Consider the following 20381-nt stretch of genomic DNA (forward strand, 5'->3'; position numbering starts at 1 on the left):
GCCCTCCTTGACCAGACCTGCAGGAATAAGTGCACGGAGTGGGGGCACCCCTTTAGGAGCCCCCATATGTCAAGGATCTCTCACTCAGCCACACTGAAATAGAGACCAGGCAATGCAACCAAGCACCAGAATACTTGATGCCATGTTGTTCTATGACCCTTGAGCAAAGCCACAAGCAGGACATCTGGATAGTTAAGATGAATTGACTGTTCAGTCAATTTATACTACCTGTCCAGATTTCCTATTTGCAGTTGTGCTTCTGTGCCAGTCGAGTGGATGGCATGAGGTGTAGGGGCAGGGCATAGGCGGTGGTGGGCACTGTTTGCTATGTCCACCACTGTAAGGTGGTGTGAGCTGTGTGCCCATATGGGACAGAATGGTTCCTGTCCTGTGATCCTAGTATCATTAGTAGTAATAGGATACAGGATCGCAATCCTTTTGCTGCATGTACTTTGTTCCTTTATGTCTAATGATGATCTATGACACTGTGCACAGTCCTCTATAAATTTATGCAAGATGTGCTGAGTGTGTGGCCTGTTGACAAACCATGTCAGTAGTGTCAAGGGGAAAGTAATGAAGTGTTTAATGAAGACTGCACAGTGTTTGCAACATATATCCTTATTGCTGGGTTAGTGTCATTTTACTTCCAATAGGGCACACCTGCAAATGTATGATTTCTGGTGAAATGTGTCACATGAACAAAAGTGTGATCTCAGATGATATTTAGACGTGCAAGTACACCACTCAAGTTCATATTAGTAGTAAAAAAGTTAACCATTACCCATTTAAATGGAAACTGTTTTTCTGTAAATATCAGCCTCCCTCCCCCCCTTTATCAGTGTCTGAAGGGGAAATGCATGTGATGTCAATGTTGGCATTTTCCTTTTCAGATAATTGAATAATGAGATCAAGTATGATAACATAAAAAAATTAAAGGACATCAGGAAAAAGCATTATGTGCCCTGCCAATATGACTATTTACTGTCTGTCCCTTTAAGGTAGACTTTCTCATATTTCCTATTTAGTTGATGGGTGCCAAACAGAAAAGAACAGCACTGCACAACAATAAAAAAAAAAAAAAAACTTTATTCTTTAAAAGTCACAGACGACATTTACATTTTAAATAAAGGAAATTCTACCGCCCAAGCCAAACAGTGAAACTATTCAGCAAAAACTCCCACCGCACAACCGGGATGCATAGGCCTTGGGATTGGCTGATGGTAACGGTAGGAGCAGACTGGCTAGGCACTGCAACATTCATAAACAAACTTTGGGTTCTGGGCAGCAGTCCACAGTCATCATTTGGGGGGGTGCGGGCTAGCTGGCCAAGAGGAGAAAAAAGTATAAACCCTTATGGCCATGCTGCTAATGCCCCCTAATCCACCTCCCCCTTTAAAGGTAAATACGTGCTACCATCCAAGGTCCATGACTCCGCTGTTTGTTTATATTCAGTGCTGCAAGTTTTCTATGTCCAGATCATGTCTGAGAACTAGTTTTCCACAGATTTTGATGAGACCATGTACTGAAGCTGCAGATTCTCGGAAATGATTGCATAGACATCTATTGAACACTAATTTACAAGACTGGTGGTGCTAAAACATACAGCAGAACCACAGTCATATAATTGAGCTCAGTAGGCAGTTGTGAAGGTACATCAGAAAAAAGTTGGGAAGAAAAGGTAAGCACACTTAGATAAATACAGGCACCGTATGTATCTTCTTTGTGTTTAGAGAATAGAATCCATCTTTATGTAGTTAAAAAACCTGTATCAAGAAAATATAGAGGTTGCAAAAATGTTTCTTGGCTTTTGGGCTAATCCTATTGTCTTACACCATACAAAGATTTAAAAAGAACACTTACCTGAAAAAAAGAAAGTAATTATTTTAGGATTCAATTCTTGAATCCCCCCAAATTCTTTCAGGGAGTGCCAGTCTTCTGGTTCCCAGCAGTGCTCACTGGTTCCTCTGTTTGCCTGCCATGGCATTTCTACTGCTCTTATTGACATGGAGGTCAGAGAAGACTAGCCAGTTCCTCTGGAAATAAGATCAGAGTTACCCTGAAAGTTTAATTTTTATTTATTTATTTTTTTTTTGCAACAGGGTCACTTTAAGAGTCACTGTTTTGGTATGCACTCTGAATTAGTATTAGCATGCCATCGCTGTAAACAATGGTACCATACAACAAATGTACTTACGTTAATAAATGTGCCCTTTGTTTTTTAAATGTTACCAAAACTTTATGATTTACAGGAGTTCAAGCTGTTCACTATGAAATGCATAAATTATTTGGCTTTATGACTATCTCCAATAATAATCACACTGATTTTATTGTTTTCGCGTGATTAAATTATAAATTAGCAATGCTTCACCTTAATCTCTATCCATTTTCACTTTGCTAACCCTAATTCTGTAAACATCTGTGCTTACAATACAAGGGAAAAAAATGAGCAATAAAGCATCTCAATTTTTGGACCTGTAGTACAAATTAGGCCATTTTGTCACTAATAAAATGGCTCCATACCAGGAGACAACCCTGGTACACATCTCACGCTGCTCTATGCTATTATATGAATGTCTGCCCAAACTTGTGTTCCTTCCTGTGTTGTCACAATAACGTGTTCCTGCTCTCCCCCCTCCCCACCAGGCTCCCATTGCTAGTGAGGTGGAGCTCTGCTGCTGTCACTATGCCTGATCTGTAGTAACAACTGCTGAGCTCTGTGCTGAGCAGAAGATAACAGCAAGGACAGTGCAATGGCCAGGTAAGATGCCATAAACACCATGCATGACAAGGAAGTGATGTGCTCACTTACTGCACAATAAACAAGCTTGGCTTGATAAGATAGGCCTCATCACCTATGACTACCAGGAAAAGAGTAAACTTGTGTGATTGTTTGCTTGGTGATGAAGGCTTTCCTTTTTTAAGACTATACATGATCAGGTGAAAGTTTTGTACTGCCCAATCATGTTAAAAATGCAATCGCCATTATACACCTTTCCAACGTCCTTAGATATGTATTTACAAATGACAAAAACAATCTGTGTTTTGTGTGATCTGTAATATCTGTACACAGCTTGCACTCATAACACTGTTTTTTGATTCCTACTATATCCAATGTAAGAAACTGGAGGCATTCAGCTTTGATTTCAGCACATTTGTATGTTTATGTTTTTTTTTGTAGCATCAAAACATTACCTAGTGATTTTATTTTTGTTTTATTTGAAAGTGAAAATTTTATAACAAGCCAGTACACGCTGAAACATCTGGTTGGCCTATAAAAGACAGGGTCATATTTCTAATAATATAGTACACCTAAAACATTAATGTGTATTATTATAGTTGTGATGTAGTCTTTGTTATGGAATGTCTGCACTACTGGTTTGTCCTGGAAAAGGCAATGCTGTAATGAAGGCAGCCACAGGACGGTATGACCTTTGTCACACACATATTCCTGTTGCTCAGTAAGGAAGTTTGTATTTTGGAAACCTTGGCTTCCAGTGCAGAGCCTGGAGGTAAATTATTCATGGCTGGCTTCTGGAAACACTCTGTCCCTACCTTTCTTGTTTACACAACCAGTACTTTCAGCATCATGATTGACCTTTCAGCTGAAACTGGCCAGCCAAACTAGGACAAAAACCAGAACAGTCCATACAATACTTACAACATTTGTGATCAGAAATTCTGAATTATGACATTGTAAAAGAAAAGTATATTAAAGCTGAATTGGCAAATTTAAATACACGGATGAAATATGTATGCTGGAGATGTTTACATGCCAAAGGTTTTTTATTTCTGTACTGCCAGTCCTGGGAGTTACACAGCACTACCAGGTAGCACAGTAGTGTCTGGCAAGGAATATAGAGTGGAACTAAATATAAAAACCCAGAAATTGGGAGCAAGCAACTTAATATTGCAGAAGGGACATGCTATGTCTCCTCTGTAGGAAAAAAAACGTATCTACCTGTGCACAATCTTTTGAAGAATGTACACCAAGTTGTGTATGCATTTCAGGGCAGGATCTCAGCATACCGCGCAGGAGTTACATCATTCTGGCCTGGCCAATTAGGATGGCCACAGATCCCAAATCTTGACATCATACAGGTAAAAATGGCACTTTAATTAGAACTTACAAGGCTTGTCGATTCATCAGAATATGGACAGGCAGGACACTGGACAAAGAAAATGGAGCAGGATACTGACAAGCTCACCGATCAGACACTATGCTCTTTCCTCCTGTCAGCATGGCTGTTTTACTGCAACACAGACAAATTGACTGTTTTTGGTGCTTCCCACTTTTATAGTCTGAGTACTGTTCTAGTCTGTTACTGTTCATTAATAATGAATACAGAACGTCATTAGGTTGGGTCTCATATACCTGTCTGGGGTTCAAGACTTGAACTGTAATATGTTACTTTGCCTCCTGTAATTCTTTATCTAGTGTCATCTCAAAATTGAAAAAGGTTTGGCAGGTTTTAAAGCTATGTACACACGTCAGATGATTAATCAAACAAATGATTGTGCTCATCTCAGGTGAAAATCTGACATTGCTGACACTGTGGACTGATGAATGACCATCAGAAATTACTGCTGTGCATTTCAATGGAGGAGAACACAATTAGGTACCATTCCCAGTGACAATCATCTGATGTCCATGTCTGTACAGGGCTCACTAAGGGTCTCAGAAAGCACTGAATCATCTGATTCAACTTGACAGCCAGGTGAATAGCATTTTGAAGTGAACATTAATGTTTTAAAGAAAAAGGCTTTACAGAAAACATACCTATATATATAGTACTTTATCTACTCCCTAGGACACAAAATATTGCAATACCTAGCTGGCATGTTACTGGTACTTGTCCTTCTGAAAATCTCTGTGACCTCCAAGTTTTGTAATTCTCTGCATGGAGATTTCTTGTTTAACTGTGCACTAACTGGAATGAAGTGTTACAAGGGTATGGATTAAACATCAACACATATACCATACTGTTCAACTTTTTAGAACTGTTTCTGAAACTACATCTTCAGTCTCATGTATAGTGTTCTACCTAGAACCCAATTTATATAATACTTTATGATTGGTGACTAGTGTATACATATATCGTAGGACCACCTACCATTGCAAAATTACGTTGACTTCTTTTTCTTGCACCCACTGACTGTGTGCTGGAATAAGAAGACACTATTTAGTTGTGTCTGCTGAGCACTCCTTACTTCTCTCAGCTGGTGGCTTAGAACCTGGTCTAATCTGGGGCAAGCAGGAGCCACCAGTGATAGTGCACCCTGGAGATTTAATCATTCATAACTAATAATATTTTGAAGTTCTATGTAAAATATTCAACTCAAACTTCCATTTTCATTTTGAGCGCTTTGCTCAATAAACTCTGAAAATACCCACAAAAGCTACCAATGACATAGCTGTGAAACCCAAAGATTTCATTTTAATGCTAGCTTTAATACTCAGGGCCTGTAGCATGTGTGCAAAATAGAATACTAGTAAGTATCTAACACCAAAAATATAAATGTAATCTATTGCAGCTTTTTTGATGTTGTGGTTGCACTAGTTATCTTCTTTTCAGGATTATCTTTCTTTATTTTTACCTGGGTTTTATGTCAGTAACATACCTTCTGTCCTAGGATGTCAACACTTACTTTACTGTATCAGAACAAGAACAAGTTGAAACTATTGAACCCCACCTCACTACTCCAAAACATAAACTGTCAAAATGTTTTAATTGCATATTTTTACACACCAAGGGGGGCCTAATAGGAAAAGTTCATAGTTATGGTTTACATTCGTTTAAACATGTTAAAGCCATCCAGAGTTTGAATCTATGTCCAACATTTCCAACTTTATGGGCTCCATATTTGTTTCAGAACTCACGTAATTGTAAGCTAGAACCAAAAAAACAACACAGTTCAGTTCAGTTTGCACAGTTCAGCATGATAGCTCCCATATTTTAGGAATGGGGCGATGAAAAGTTACTGGGCATGAGCCACAAATGCTATTCCACATATTCGCCCTGATGCCCAACACACTTGGCACATTGGGCCAGATTTATGAAAGCTCTCCAAGATTGGAGAAGATGGGCTATCATGGGAGAACCTGGGTGATCCAGCAAACCTGGGATGAATCTGGTCCACAACTGAAAACCTTTGCCAACTAATAGCAAATGATCTTTTAGGAAATCCGTTCCAGGTTTGCTGGATCACCCGGGTTCTGCCATAAAAATCTATCTTCTCCAGTCTTGGAGTGCTTTGAGGTTTATCAGGCCCATTGTTTTTCAATCTCTTTAACTCTTTTATCATAAATGTAATGACTGGTCTCTGCAGCTATCACCACCAAATCATTCACAAAATTTTTCCTATTTAAAATTCTTTTGGATATTGGAAAAAGTCAAATGTGCAAGATCAGGCAGATACAGTCCATGCACTATAAAGTCTTTGAAACAATCATTGTCTTTTCCTGTCTCGTTTTTCTTTGCATCCCCTGCTTTAATTGGCACAGTAAGATTCATTAGTGTTTTGTACTGTTTGCACCTTTTAATTTTTTGGGTCTTAATTTTGGGAAGTGTTTTTGTACAAGAACTTTTCAGCACCCCCTTTTATCATCGTGGGTTCATCACTGATTGGTGCACAGGATGAGTATCTTTGTTATACATGTGTAGTATATTTGTCATATATAGCCTGGTTACTTCAAAGTAATCAGTTAATGATGGTATGTGTTCTATCTGTAATTTTACAGTGTTGTATTATCTCAATTTATGCATATAACAGCAATTAACTTATGTTACACTGTCCTAAGGTAATGACTTATGCAATTCAGTATTTGTTAAACTGTCTGTCTGTAAAATCTGATTCTATTGGTTGTGGTACATCACCTGTTGACCATTTCATCAGCAACTTGTGATTGTCTGTATTTGCTCTTTTATTATTGATTTTTGTCTAGCCTATAAAATGTTAGTTGTATACTGTGCACAAATTGAAGACTGCATTGGCATTTGAGTGTACACATGCTAAGTGTAATTCAAAGTACTGAAGTCTTTCTTTTGGCAAGACATCTAAACAACTATAATTTTCAGAAGGAGAGAAGCATAATAGCATGTTCCATTCTTCCTTAGTATATAGTGTTATTATTGCAGCTATGTAGCAGCAGCTATATGTTTTCATTCACTACAAGGCCAGAGGTAGGTATTTCAAGTATATGTGAAGATCTTTGAGATGTTGAAGCATCATAAGTAATCGTGTGTTTTAGAACAGAATAGCTTTATTTTACAAAAAAAATGGAGTTTTAAGCATGAGCAATTCCAGATATTCAATTTTGTGTCTAAAAATATTGTGACCTACATTCAATATACTAAGTTCTTTGCACCAATATGGGATTTTTAATTTTTATATTCTTGTGCTTTTATTTTTATTTCTTTTTCCTGTTTTAGATTGTTGAGTAGAGGAGAAAGAAAGAGGTTTGAGGCTCAGAGTTTAGTACAAAAAAGTAATTATGTATTAATACATACTTGATCCATACATAATTATACAAATATTGTAGATTTTAGCTTAAAAACAGCATGTAGTTAATTGATAGATAAGGAAAAAAAATACCCTACTTATTCTAATGTTACAATATTATTGGAACCTACAAATAATGTAAAATGAAATGGTATAATGACCATTACAATTGTATGTATGTATCCCTTTCTTGCAATTAAATTCTGCTCCATTGGAGAGAAATTGCTGGTTGCAGTGTCTTTGGAAACTAGAACTTTGAGGAAAATCTGTCCTTGCTTTTATCACCAGATCCACTACCAACCCTGATGTCACAACTGGGTCTGGTAGTGATATAGGAGTCAGCAGAAGAAAGCAATGAGTTCTAAGGGTATACTAAGTAGATTTTATACTCCCAGAAATGTTCTTTAATGGAGCTTCATTCGGAAGTATGGGCAGCATAAAAGTTAGTTTATACTTTCTGCTTTAGTGAGCAGTAAATTAGTTTGTCATTGGGACTATTAGTTTGCCATTAGTGGTGTTTTAATAACCTATAAATAAATAAAAAAAGACATAACTACTGTATGTATTTCAGAAGTAACATTTATCTTTTGGTTATTCTTTTAACAAATATCCACTTGTTAGACTTCATTTCATATTTCTTCATTTTATGATTCTTTCATCACTATTATTGATAATAGGATAATATGTATTTGTTTTTCTTTTAGGTGTCTGAATGGTGGCGTGGTTTTTGTCTTCCATTTTGGTTCTTGTATGGATTTTTTGTAGAGCTAGAGGCAGCATTAGGTGCAAGGGGGACAAGCCTTCTTTGTGTACCAGTGCAGCCATCATGGAGCCAAACAGTGATCACAAAGAACAATTGCAGCAAGAAGATGCTGCTGCTCTCTCCACATCAGAAGAAGGTCTTGGAGAAACAACAGCCAGCTCTTCAGCTCAGGCACAGAATGCTAACTTGGCATTACCCTTTGTTAATTCATCTTCTACAGAAGTAAAACAATTAAAATTTGGGCCCTCTAAAGGAAGTCTTTCAGAGCCCAAGGACAAAAAGATGAAGAAACCTCCCTTGTCACGCTTTATTTTGGGGTCTTCAGAAGACAACTCTTCTGATGATGAATTTGCTGTAGGCTCCTTTAAAAATGCCAGAAAGAACAGTCTTACTAACAGTGGTTCTCAGACTCCATCCTTATCATCCCTACCAGAAACTGAGCCATTGACCACAACAATTAGGTGAGCATGCATTTTTTTCACATATTCCACTGCTGGTAAATTACTTGGTAATTGGTACTGGTAATGTTCTGCTGTTAAATTACTTGTAATGTTCTGTGTATGTGTACCCACATCTATGAGACACAATGCTAGGAATCATGGAACATGTAGTCTTATTATAGGCAGTAAACTTACTGCAGCTGTTCTACTGCCCTCTAGTGTTCAGCCTGAAATATTAAAAACAGCAGCCGCTACACAGAATAAGGTGGACCTAAACTCAGATTTTTACCCTTCATAAAATTGTAGACACCCCTTTTTATATAAGGTAAAATTACCTCCTTTTTTTTAGGGATTTTTCACATTAAGGAGGGCTATTTCAAGACCGGGGTCCCCAAATTGAGCCTGCATGTTGGGGACCCCCTGGGGGCCACTCTCATGGCAATGAACATTAGGGTACTGGTAATTGTGCGCTGTGGTACCCCTTAAAGTTCACAAAACTTCAAGGCTGCGTTCAGGTTGGCAGTAAGGTTGCGATGTGGTTACCCCTTCCTTGTGCCATGGAACCGTGGCTCTGGGGAGAGGCTCACTGCCACCTGCAGTCGAATCTGCAGACGCTGCAGTGCAAGGGACTGAGCGGCTGGCAAGCTGCCTGTTACACATAGCTAGCCACTTACATTCTGTGAACCCCAATTTCTCGGGAACAGAGGGATGTTGGCAACTGGAAATGTGGGGGTCTGTAGGAAATGCTTTTGTCCCCCCCTTCCCTATTAAAATGTTATACCCATGATATCATGCTACCCTGTCACACATAGCTATCAGCTTACTCTCTATGAATCCCAATTTCTCTGTAAGAAAAGGGCCATGGAACTGGAAGTTCAGGACTCCACCTAAAATGTCATCACTATGGCGCCATTACAAGATACAAAAACTATACCTGTCATGCTGTGATACCCTGTCACACATAGCTGGCCACTTACCTTCTGTGAATCCTAATTTCTTTTTAAAAGTAGAGGAGGAAGGAAAATGTAGAATAAGTGGGGGCCCTTGTGGCTAACCCCCCTCTCCACTAAAATGTTATGTCTTTTTATGTTCTTTGAATCCCAGTTTCTCCTGAAAGGGGAGTTGTGGGTATAATAAAATGTAGGATAAGTGGGAAACTCTTGTGGCTAACTCCCCCTAAAATTTTATCGCTGCAGCGCCATCACATCACAGAAAAATACCTATCATACCATGCTACCCTGTAATACATAACTGGCCACTTACCTTCTGTGAACCCTAATTTCTCAAGAACAGGGAGATGTAGGGACCTGAAGAAATAGTAGAGAACATGTACCCCTTGACTATCTGTCACATGAGTTGCATTTCTCTGGAAGTATCCATTCAGGAAATCTGGATATTTGTCATAGATTTTATTTGGTACATGTATACGGTAACTAGAAACATCTTTAATGTTTGTTGCATTGTGGTCCGCTAATTTCATTCCAATGTCGACAGCGTCCCCCTGATGAAAAAAGGTAGGGCACCACTGGTTTAATGCATAGAATTTTAATTGCTATTTTGATGTATAATGATTCCAACTATAAATCCACCCAAAAATATCCAATATTTTTGAACAGACATGTTCATTGGCAAAACATTTTAAAAACTGTAATAAAAAATATATCCAAAGACAAATAATTTTTTGGTTCTGCAAGCAGTAGAGAAGACATAGGACCTCTCTACTTTGATTGTCTTGGCCAATATTGTCTTTGACACTGAAATTGATGAGCAATCCAAAATGTTAGAGCTACCGTAGAAACAGGAGGGGGGAGAAATCTGTTTAGAGGGCCCTAAAAAAAGGGGATACTACCTCTTAATTTCTTTCTACAGCTCATATGCTAAGTTTTCAGCAGTGTATTGCCAACCAAAACTTGTCTTTACATACACAAAATGTATAAAGAAAGCTGAATTGGTGCTCTGCACTGTAAAACCCTTCAATTACAGCAATATCTACCATCTTTACTACATTATGCTTGATCCAAAATCTTCCAGTTTTCTGCATATGGTTGGTTATGTGGTCATGTGGCCTAATATTGTGGTTGATTGTTTAGTTAACTTAAAAAAACAAAAAAAACACACCAAAGTTGAAACTAGATCAATTCATAAACATGTTTTTAAATACTGTTCCCTTTCCAGTCGAGTTGACTTGCCTTCTATATTTAGCTGTATTTTACATAGAGGGTACATAACATTCTGTATCTGGAAGATGTTTTTAAGTGTCAACTAATATTTTAGCTATATTCAGAAGTTGTTTATGTCATTTCTCCACAACACAATACGATTTATGCAATGATTTTAAATTCTAAACACTTTGAGTTTAAAGGGAACTACAGATATTTCAAATAATGGATTGTTTTGTTAGTGCTGACTGTGGAGCAGTGTAATATAGTTCTTAAGTATTTACATTTATTCACCTAATCGACAAGATGACCTTGAACTTTTAAAAAGGGCTTTTCAGGATAGTATTGCCCAACAAGTAAAGCTTGGCAGCTAGATCATTTTGTCTACGTAAGTCTGAAAAGTGCCAGCTGTCTGATCATCTGATTCAATTACTTGGAAAAGTCTTTACTACACATGTGTATTTTAAGAGCTGTGTGGTTTGAGGTTAAACTAGAGGCATCCACCTCTAACTTGATTTCAGTGTATGGCAAATGAAACATTTGTCAACAAGCAATACTATACATATGATATCATACATTATCATAATTCTGATACACTTCAGTCAAGCTTCAACACTCCTAGAACTGCATATAGAATTATTTTATCCACTGTGCCTAATGCTTTTCATTCAAGCTTAGCAGTCATGCCCCAGGTCAATCTATCTCCTAAAAATGCCCCGTTGTTACACCATTGTGTAACTGATTTGAATGTTGGTAGGTTTTCCTATCCCACAAACATATAACATATACCTGTGCCACCATGTACTCTCCTCCTGGCTACCATCTGGCATTTCTCAAACCCTTCAATCTGGTCCATTTGCATTTCTTTGCAGGTCATCTCCTGACCTGCTCCATTGGCTTTGTAGCCTCAGATACTTTGAATACTGTAGGTCATATACAATTCGCAAGTCAAAGCAGACCTAAACTGAAAAAAAACACCAGGAGGTAAACAAAAGAGAAAAAAAATATTTCCCTGGCTACTGATAGCTTTTTGCTTAAGCTCTAAACTACACGGCACATGCTCACTACATACAGAGCTTTGCTCCCCACAGAACCAAACACTGGGGTTAATGTAACTCTTGCTCATGCGTAGGGGTTACATATTCTAATGACAGAAGAGGATCGCTGTCTCTGTCTACTGTGGTGAAGATTGTGGCTCTCTAGGATGCAGTGATAACGGGTCCTGGATCTGTCATTGCTTCAGGATGACTACACACAGGTAAGTATATGCCATAATGGGCAAGTATGTATGTAAGTATTGCTGATTATGGCAGAAGCTCACTACCACCAACGAGTTTAGTACCACTTTCATGTACGCAGCAATAAGGCAGGTTATTTAAACAGACCGCAATGTTTAAAGAAATGTGTATGACCCTTTTTTTAGCAACTGCAACACACAATTCACATGTTATGGTGCATTGTTACATTATGCAATGAACTCTACTATGATGACATGAAAGCCTGAAACAAATGCTTTTTACTGGTACCATAGGCAAAAATAAAAATGTAATCTCACTGTAGTGTAAGGGAGCCCCACTGGATAATTCAGTTTTAAGAATATGTAGTAAATGTGTAGTAAAAGTGCATAGGTCAGGATGGTGCTGCACCTTTAACTTGTTATCGCTTCAAGTGATAGTTAAGAGAACAATGATAACTGAAGTGACAAAGGTGAATACAGAGGAAAAGAGTTCTCCTGTCATTGCTTTGGATGGGCCACCTCAGTTGACATGGAGAAATCAGCTGAGGAGACTGTGTTTGTCCTGGGGTATGTTCATCTTTTTTTGTGTCAGAGCTGTTTAAATATTGTTGTTCAAATTAAAAGCCAGAAAAAAGGCATTGTTGCATGTGACTGTTACAAAGTACAGTATTGTAGATAAATCTTGTTGTTGCAAATTATTTTTGAGAAGAAATAAAATACAAAGCCTACACATGTATTCATGTTTGGTACCTTACCTTATGGATTGAAGATAACCAGCATTTCATCTGTAAGATATAAGAAGGGAGTCTTACAGTTTGAGTTTTGAAAGAAACAAATGTGCTTTCATGTTTTACTGTCTTCTTATACCATTTATTTACTAGTCTGATTTACTGTACTATACTGCTTCTGTGGATCCTTCATAATGCCTTTGTCTATTCAGCCAGTAGGGGATATTATCTTTCTAGTAAATGGAAAAGCTTAACTTGTGCACATACATTATATATTGAAACTTGTACTGCTTTATTTATCTAGGTTTTATTTGCTTGTTGATTTGTTCTTGTCCCTGTACTTTTCCTAAGCTCCTTCTCCTGAATTCTGTTCTTACTATCATGGGAGAACCTGGGTGATCAAACAAATAGCAAATGATTTTTAATTTATGTATGCTGAATCACACGTGTTCTCCCATATTAGTCTATGTTCTCCAGTCAGCTTTAATAATTAATCAAGCCCATTTCCTAAAACCTTGGAAAATTATACAATAAAATGTAATCTGTTATTTGTTAATGTACTTGAACCTTAAATTAACAGGCAAAAGGAAAAAAGATTTTCAGTGTTTTCACTATTTGTTTAACAACACTATATTGTTCACTGCTCTATTTGTTAAACATACACAACTTTAGGGTATGATGCCTGCAGCACACCCAAACAAGGTTGAGAGAGAGGCAAGTTTACCACTGGGTCACATCCTCATTTCATTGCATTTAATAGTTTTGGAACTGATTGTTGCAGTTTTGAAGTGGAATTTTTGCCCATTCATGTTGTATACAGCATTTGAGCTGCTCAGCAGTCTCATTTGCCTCTTCATCATGCACCATACGTTTTTACTAGGAGACAGATCCGGGCTGCAGGCAGGTCGATCAAGCACACAGACTCTATGTCTACGAAGTTTTGAGATTCTGGTAAAAGATGTTGTCTTGATGGGAGAATAAGCCTCTCTAAAATTCCAATGTAAGTCTGCATCAATAGTGGCTTCACACATATATATATATATATATATATATATATATATATATATATAGATCTCCCATGCCATGGGTATTGGTACACCAAAATAACATTGGAGATGTTGATTTTTGCACTTTTAGTTGATCATTGATAACAGTCTGGATGGTCTTTTTATGTTTGGCACATAGAATCTGATGTCAGATTTCCCCATAAACTAGCTGAAATGTGGACTCATCTGAACAAAGAATACCATTTTATTGTCTTTTGGTCCATCTCAGTTGAGCTAGGGCCCCAAGAACACTTCTTCACTAAACGGAAGTATGTTTTTTTGGCATAATACAGTTTTAGGTAACATTTCTTGGTGCAGTAGCGTTATGTGTTATGCAACAATAATTTCCCAAAGTACTCGTGAGTTCACATCTGTCAAAGTAGCATGACGGTTTCTATTGTAATACTGCATAAGGGCTCGAAGGTCACGCGCATTCAGCAGCAGTTTTCATGCACACAGATTTCTCCAGACTCCCTGAATCTTTTTACAATCTTATTAATTGTATATGTTGACAGACCTAAATTCTTTGCGATCTTGCAACATTGTTTTTAAATTGAGAGATAATTCTCATATGAAGTTCAGCACAAAGTGGTGTTTCACAACCCATCTTTGCTTGCAAAGACTTAGGCTCCGTACACACGTGCTTGTTGTTGGAAACGAACGATTAACAACCGATTGTCAGATAAACGTTAACAAAAAAAGTGCACAACACCGATGAATGAGGATTGTCGCTGGAAACGAACGACCGTCCCGGCAGGTCTGATTGGGCGACAATTGTTCGTTATCTATTGTGTGCACTGTCGTTCAGTGACCATGGATTGTTCTGGGGTACCCTTTCTCCGGTACACGTCACTGCATCGTTCAAACGATCGTATCTAGTGTGTGAACATTATTGGTGGATTATATCTGATCGTATCGTTACAGCATGTACAGAATCGTGCACTATAAGATTGTTCAAAATAATTGTGAATAATCAGTTGTTCATAATTCAATTTCTAACGATAATTATTGCACGTGTGTACCTAACCTTAGCCTTTGGTGGATGCTGCTTTTATACCCAATCTTGATACCCACACCTGTTACCAGTTACCGGCTAACTGAGGAAGCTTCCAGAATGTTACATTATTGTACAAATTGTATTGTACAAACATTACAGTTTTAATTTGTCTCTGTAGCAACTAGTTTGGAGGGTGTTTCAGGCATCGATTTCTACACAAAGTTTGTTTATGTTTAACAAACAGAATTAAGATTGTTCAGTTAAAAATTTTTTCTTTGTCATTTTGGCTGTTAAATAAAGGTTCAAGTACATTAACAAATACAGATGTTATTGTTTTTTTGCATTTTTGGAAAGTTTCACAACTTTCAAGTACATCTCATGGCAGCAAACCAAGTAATATAGTAAAGCCAACTTGCTGAAGTTCAAAACAAGTATCAGAATGGAAAAGAAGGGTGATTTACATATGTGGAATAGTTGTTGGTGCACGGCGAGCGAGTCCATTTCAGAAACTGCTCATCTGCTGGGATTTTCACACACAACCATCTCTAGGGTTTATACAGAATGGTCTGAAAATGGAAAATATTCTGTAATTATTAGTTCTCTGGTTCAAAAAGTTTTGTTGATGCCAGAGGTAAGAGGAGAAAGGCCAGACTGGTTCAAGCTGGTAAAAAGGCAGCAGTAACTGTAATACCCACTCATTACAACTTTTGTTTGCAAAAGAGCATCTATTAACACACAACACATCAATCTTTGAAGCAGATACAACAGCAGGTGGCCACATTGGGTGCCACTCCTCTCATGTCAACTAAGAGCAGATACCCGAGGCTACAACTGGCATGGGCTCACCAAAATTGTACAAAGAACAAATGTTGCTTGAGTTGATGAGCAGCATTCAAAAGGTAAGGTCAGAATTTGGTGTCCACAACGTGAAAGCATGGATCCATCCAGATCTGAATTACTGAATAAGGCTGGTGGTGTAATGGTGAGGGGGGTATTTGCTTTGCAAAGTTTGGGACCCTTAGTACTAATTGAGCATCATTTAAATGCCACAGCCTACCTTAGTATTATTGCTGACCTTGTCATGACCCGAGTGTACCCATCTTCTGAAAACTACAGCCAGGCATAGACACCCTGCATGCACCTACATGCACAAGTCACCCTGGCCAGTACAAACTAAAACCGTGTAAATAAAACTTTATTGGGCAAAGAATATTTTTTTTACTTAAAATACTTTAACATTTTCAGGCCATAGAGCATGTATTGGGCTGTGTTTAGTCCAAATCAAGGGTTATTTTTTCATTATACAGCACTGGTTAGGAGGGCAGGATAACATTTATATCTAAGTACAGTTTTTCCATAAAATGATATTCAAAACCCACAGTGCAGGCGTAAGTCTAAAATTTTAATTTGATATAAACCTAAGGACGTCTTTGTTTCTTTTCCCCTGTACAAAACATGGATTGAGAAAATATGTGTACAAATACAAGTGCTATAGATGTAAACTTCACTGAGCCAGCCCATGTTTTGCTTTACATTTTGAAGGAGAATTCAGTGTGACATTAAACTGCCCTCCATGCTGTTTAGTGATTACAATAGCTGCAGTAAGGTGAGGCACAGATTCAGCAAAATTTCTGATAAAACTACTAACTACCAGGTAATTCTTTTTATATAAAAAGCTTATTGCTGTGTTAAATAGAAAGAATTGGTTGACAAGAAGCAGATACAATGACCAAATCACAGTTCCTGCAAGTTTGGTAGATCCTGAAAATCAGGACTATAAAGCTGTATAGAAAATTCAATGCTGTTTGCAATATGCTGTGTTTCTGGTGGCAGGTATAATTGTAAGAATACAGGAGTATGCATAGGAAATTAGTGTTTTCCAGTGTCACCTTTCATGGACAGGTCATGTTTTCCTGATTTTTCTAATGACCACATAGGTGTATTGATTGGTAAACACTATGTTCCTGCAAATCTGATAATTTAAAAAATAAGCACATTGTTATGTCTTTTGTTAAAAAGAAAGCGATTATATGGTTTCCCTTAGAAGTACAGTGTATGGTTGCTTTGGAAGTGGATAATATGTACAGTGGTCACTTACTTGAATTAAATACAATGATTCATGAAACGCACAGAAAAGAAAGTTCAGTGGTTATAAACTATCCCACATTCTTCAGGGGCATTTCCAACATGTCAAGACTATATGCAAAAATCAATTTCTCTGGAAATGGTTTAGGGTTCAGAAGTTCTTCATTTCTTCTCTAACAAACCTACATAACACTGGGAATTGTCAATCAATTTCTACTGGGTGATTTAACACTTGTTTTAGCCACTCTTTCACTTTTAGTAATTTTATTGGTGGGCATCCACTGATTCTGTGGCACAGAAAAAGTGTTGGTAAACAGGACATGTTTGAGGGAATGTCAGATTCCCTGTTTTATAAATAGAGCTCTTTGTGTATCAGTATGCTCCCAAACACCTACATTATTGTATACTATTGTGTGTTGGTGTGAACACCAAACTTTTTGCATGTTTGATTTTCTCTTTGCTGTAGTGCACTGGCAGCCTATTTACATAAATGAGCTATGGTCACGCAATACAAATTAACATGCTTGTGCTAAATACAGCATCCTGGCATGAAAGGACCCTTTTGTGTCCGGTCAGGTAGGCCCTTACACCACACAGTTGCTAAAGCAGATTGTACAATCAGATTGTAAAGTGTGCGGGGTTTCTAGATTGTTAGAGGTGTGATTTTGTAGCAGCATGCTGATACAAATCACTGTTACTAATGAAGTGTTGCTCCAGAGATTTAATCACTATTGTTACAAGCAATTTGTTGCTGCTACAGGTTAAACTTGTGCTACTGCTTTATCTGGCTCCTGTAAATGACTGTCAGTGAATTCTAGCTAAGCCATAAAAGTGAAAGCAGAGCCAATGGTGCTGCCAATCTAATCACCAATACTGTACAACAATCAATACCTGAGCTGCAAATCACTATAAGGTTAGTGGATTAGAGATTTCATAGATAAAACCTATGATTTCTATAGCAAAAAAAAAAACAATATTTATATAGCACCAACATATTATGCAACACTGTACTGTTAAATACTGAAATAATCCAAAAGGTCCCAATCTACTCACCTACAATGGTAAGTGTGGACAAATTGGTCTCCATGTTAGTTTGCACTTACTATCCAGGCAGGGTACATATATGGATTGTTCACCACCACAATGCAACAAAAAGGAGGAACTTTTTGACAAAACATGCTTTTAGTGCATTGGGCTCAGCATCATTGCTTTTATTTTTAATCGCAATACAGTGCAAGGTCTTTTCTGTGCTCCAAAGTTTTATCCCCTCTTTATCTGACATGGTTACATTTGTAATGTGACAGTTTATAAACACTGAGGCTTATACGTGTTGTACATGCATTTCATTTTTTTCTGTGTTTTTTATACAAACTTTACAGATCTGATGGTGCTGTTATCTAATACTGAACTTTCCACATTGCTCCACATGAGGCTGCTAGAAGCCATTAGTCAGGCCTGGTGGGGGGGAGAGGAGATTTGGACAGGCTGTCTGGGAAGTTGTTGGTAGGGGAGGAGGAGGAGAAGAGGGGGCAGGGTTTAGGACACAAAGCCATGTTGCAGAATGGAAAGTCAGGAAAACAAGCAATGGCTTCCCTTTATAAAGAGGTCAGTAGTCCTTTATTTTAGTAGTACTTCCCTTATCTTCAGAGCACACATGTATGAAGTTGTAATCTATGTGTGCAATGTGCAGGGCCCCCAGGCACAGGGAATGTGTTCTCTTACTTCCAGGTCAGTGTGTAAAGCTGTCTCAGGACATGCACAGGTTTCATCTCTGCCATTACCCTGATCACAAGCTGCTGCAATGTAAGTCATAACATTCCATTCTACTTTACTGATTGCTGACATTATTTACCATTATTTACAATCTGACAGCATAGTCTTGTTAGAAGAAAGTCACCAAGGACATGAATAAAAGGTCATCCCTGTTTAATGTATAATATTTAGCACTATATAACAATCTATGTGAGCAATATACAGTGTGTAATAACTGATGCTTTTCATGCACATATGCGGTATATTTTCTTTTTGATGTGGCATGTTATTGCATTGCATCCAAGGCTGAGTTACACATGCCAGATGATTGTCACCTGAGATGAACGATCGATCGTCTAAAGTGAAAATCCAGCATGTACACCGGCCTTTCCTGATGTTTTTACAATGAGAGAACTGTTGAAATAACTTCCAGGTCTCCATGGGACCCCTGCTATAATAACTGAAAATGTAGCTAATAGTACATTAGTGTTGTAATCAGTGGGAAGAATGTCACCCTTACAGATAGCCAAAAGGATCATTAAGGGGCACTGAGAGGCACAGACTGACCATTGTTTAGGGAATGCCTAACAACTTTTGTAGAACTCCTAGGATTCTGTATAACCCTGGTTGAGAAATGTTGGGGTATACAGTGGCCCGCCATTGTTTTAACCATGGCAAATCAGTGAATGATTTAGGATAAGTGGTGTGCTTTCCCATGAAGGAGGCAGTGTGATGCCCCTCACTCATACTCCCATTCCCCCTCTTCATAGAACAGAACAGTACTGTGTTTGTTCTAGCGTTGCTGGAAATGATCAGGAAAGATTGTTTCCAGCTAATTAATTATTCCAATGTGTGTACACAGCCTAAAAAAACACCACTGTATATACCTAATATTGGCATGCCATGCATTGTAACACAGAGATGTGCATTGGCTCTTAACCCTTTGTTAGCCACAAATTTGTTTACACTTTCTCCATCTAGTTTCCTGCATTGTATGGGCCGGTGTCAACAGGTTTTGGGTTTGCAATGATGGCATGGACTTGAAACGCTTCCAAGAATATTCTGACTTCAATGACAAATGCATTTGTGCTGCACCTTTAAACAGGTTTAACATTCCCAGAGACCTGTATAGTATGTTAAAACTTGCTAAAGTACAGGGCAAGCGAGTGGCACCGCTGTATATAGGCACAGTGGTCCTTCCCGGTCAACCTGCTGTGGCAGATTGATGAACAATGTTGGGGGACAACTGTACACATCAGATTTTTGCTGAAATGAGCAACGATTATCTGACACGTATGTAGCCTAATTTCTTGCATACTCTTCAATGTAATCAGCAATGCCTAGCTTATCCCCCATGTTGTGGAGATAAGGAGGTGTTCTACAGTATAATCTGTCCACTGATGACAACAGTGCAGGGCAGGAAGTGTATTACTAGCAAGACCATCACATGCAAATAAAGTAATAAAAACCTGATAAAGGACAATTATTGAGGCTACCTTACCTGACCTTTCAACTGTGATATATTATATTTTTGTTCTTATTTTAGATACATTTTAAATTTAAATTTTGTTTCAAAGAATTCCCTATTTAACCTATAATATGAAAATCCTGTTATAGAGGAATCCTGTTATATACAGCAAGCAGGCAATTCTTTAACGCACAGGGTGACACATG

At 38.0% G+C, this 20381-nt stretch overlaps 1 protein-coding gene across 6 annotated transcripts in view; it reads left to right on the top strand.

Moving 5' to 3' along the window:
• Window positions 1-2620: 2620 nt before the first annotated feature.
• Window positions 2621-20381, top strand: part of ACACB (acetyl-CoA carboxylase beta) — a 62137-nt gene continuing 44376 nt past the window's right edge. For 2 of the 6 annotated variants that reach the window (XM_072415362.1, XM_072415365.1), the window contains exons 1-2: window positions 2621-2758; window positions 8205-8724. In XM_072415362.1, coding sequence (XP_072271463.1) covers window positions 8213-8724 — 512 coding nt within the window. In that variant the 5' untranslated portion in view covers window positions 2621-2758; window positions 8205-8212. Of the gene's footprint in view, window positions 2759-7162; window positions 7182-8204; window positions 8725-12613; window positions 12667-18477; window positions 18561-18634; window positions 18759-20381 lie in introns of those variants that run through there. The other 4 variants (XM_072415363.1, XM_072415367.1, XM_072415366.1 and 1 more) reach the window with 4 other exon arrangements.

The sequence above is a fragment of the Pyxicephalus adspersus genome, chromosome 6 (assembly GCF_032062135.1).
Source record: "Pyxicephalus adspersus chromosome 6, UCB_Pads_2.0, whole genome shotgun sequence".
Lineage (NCBI taxonomy): Eukaryota > Metazoa > Chordata > Amphibia > Anura > Pyxicephalidae > Pyxicephalus > Pyxicephalus adspersus.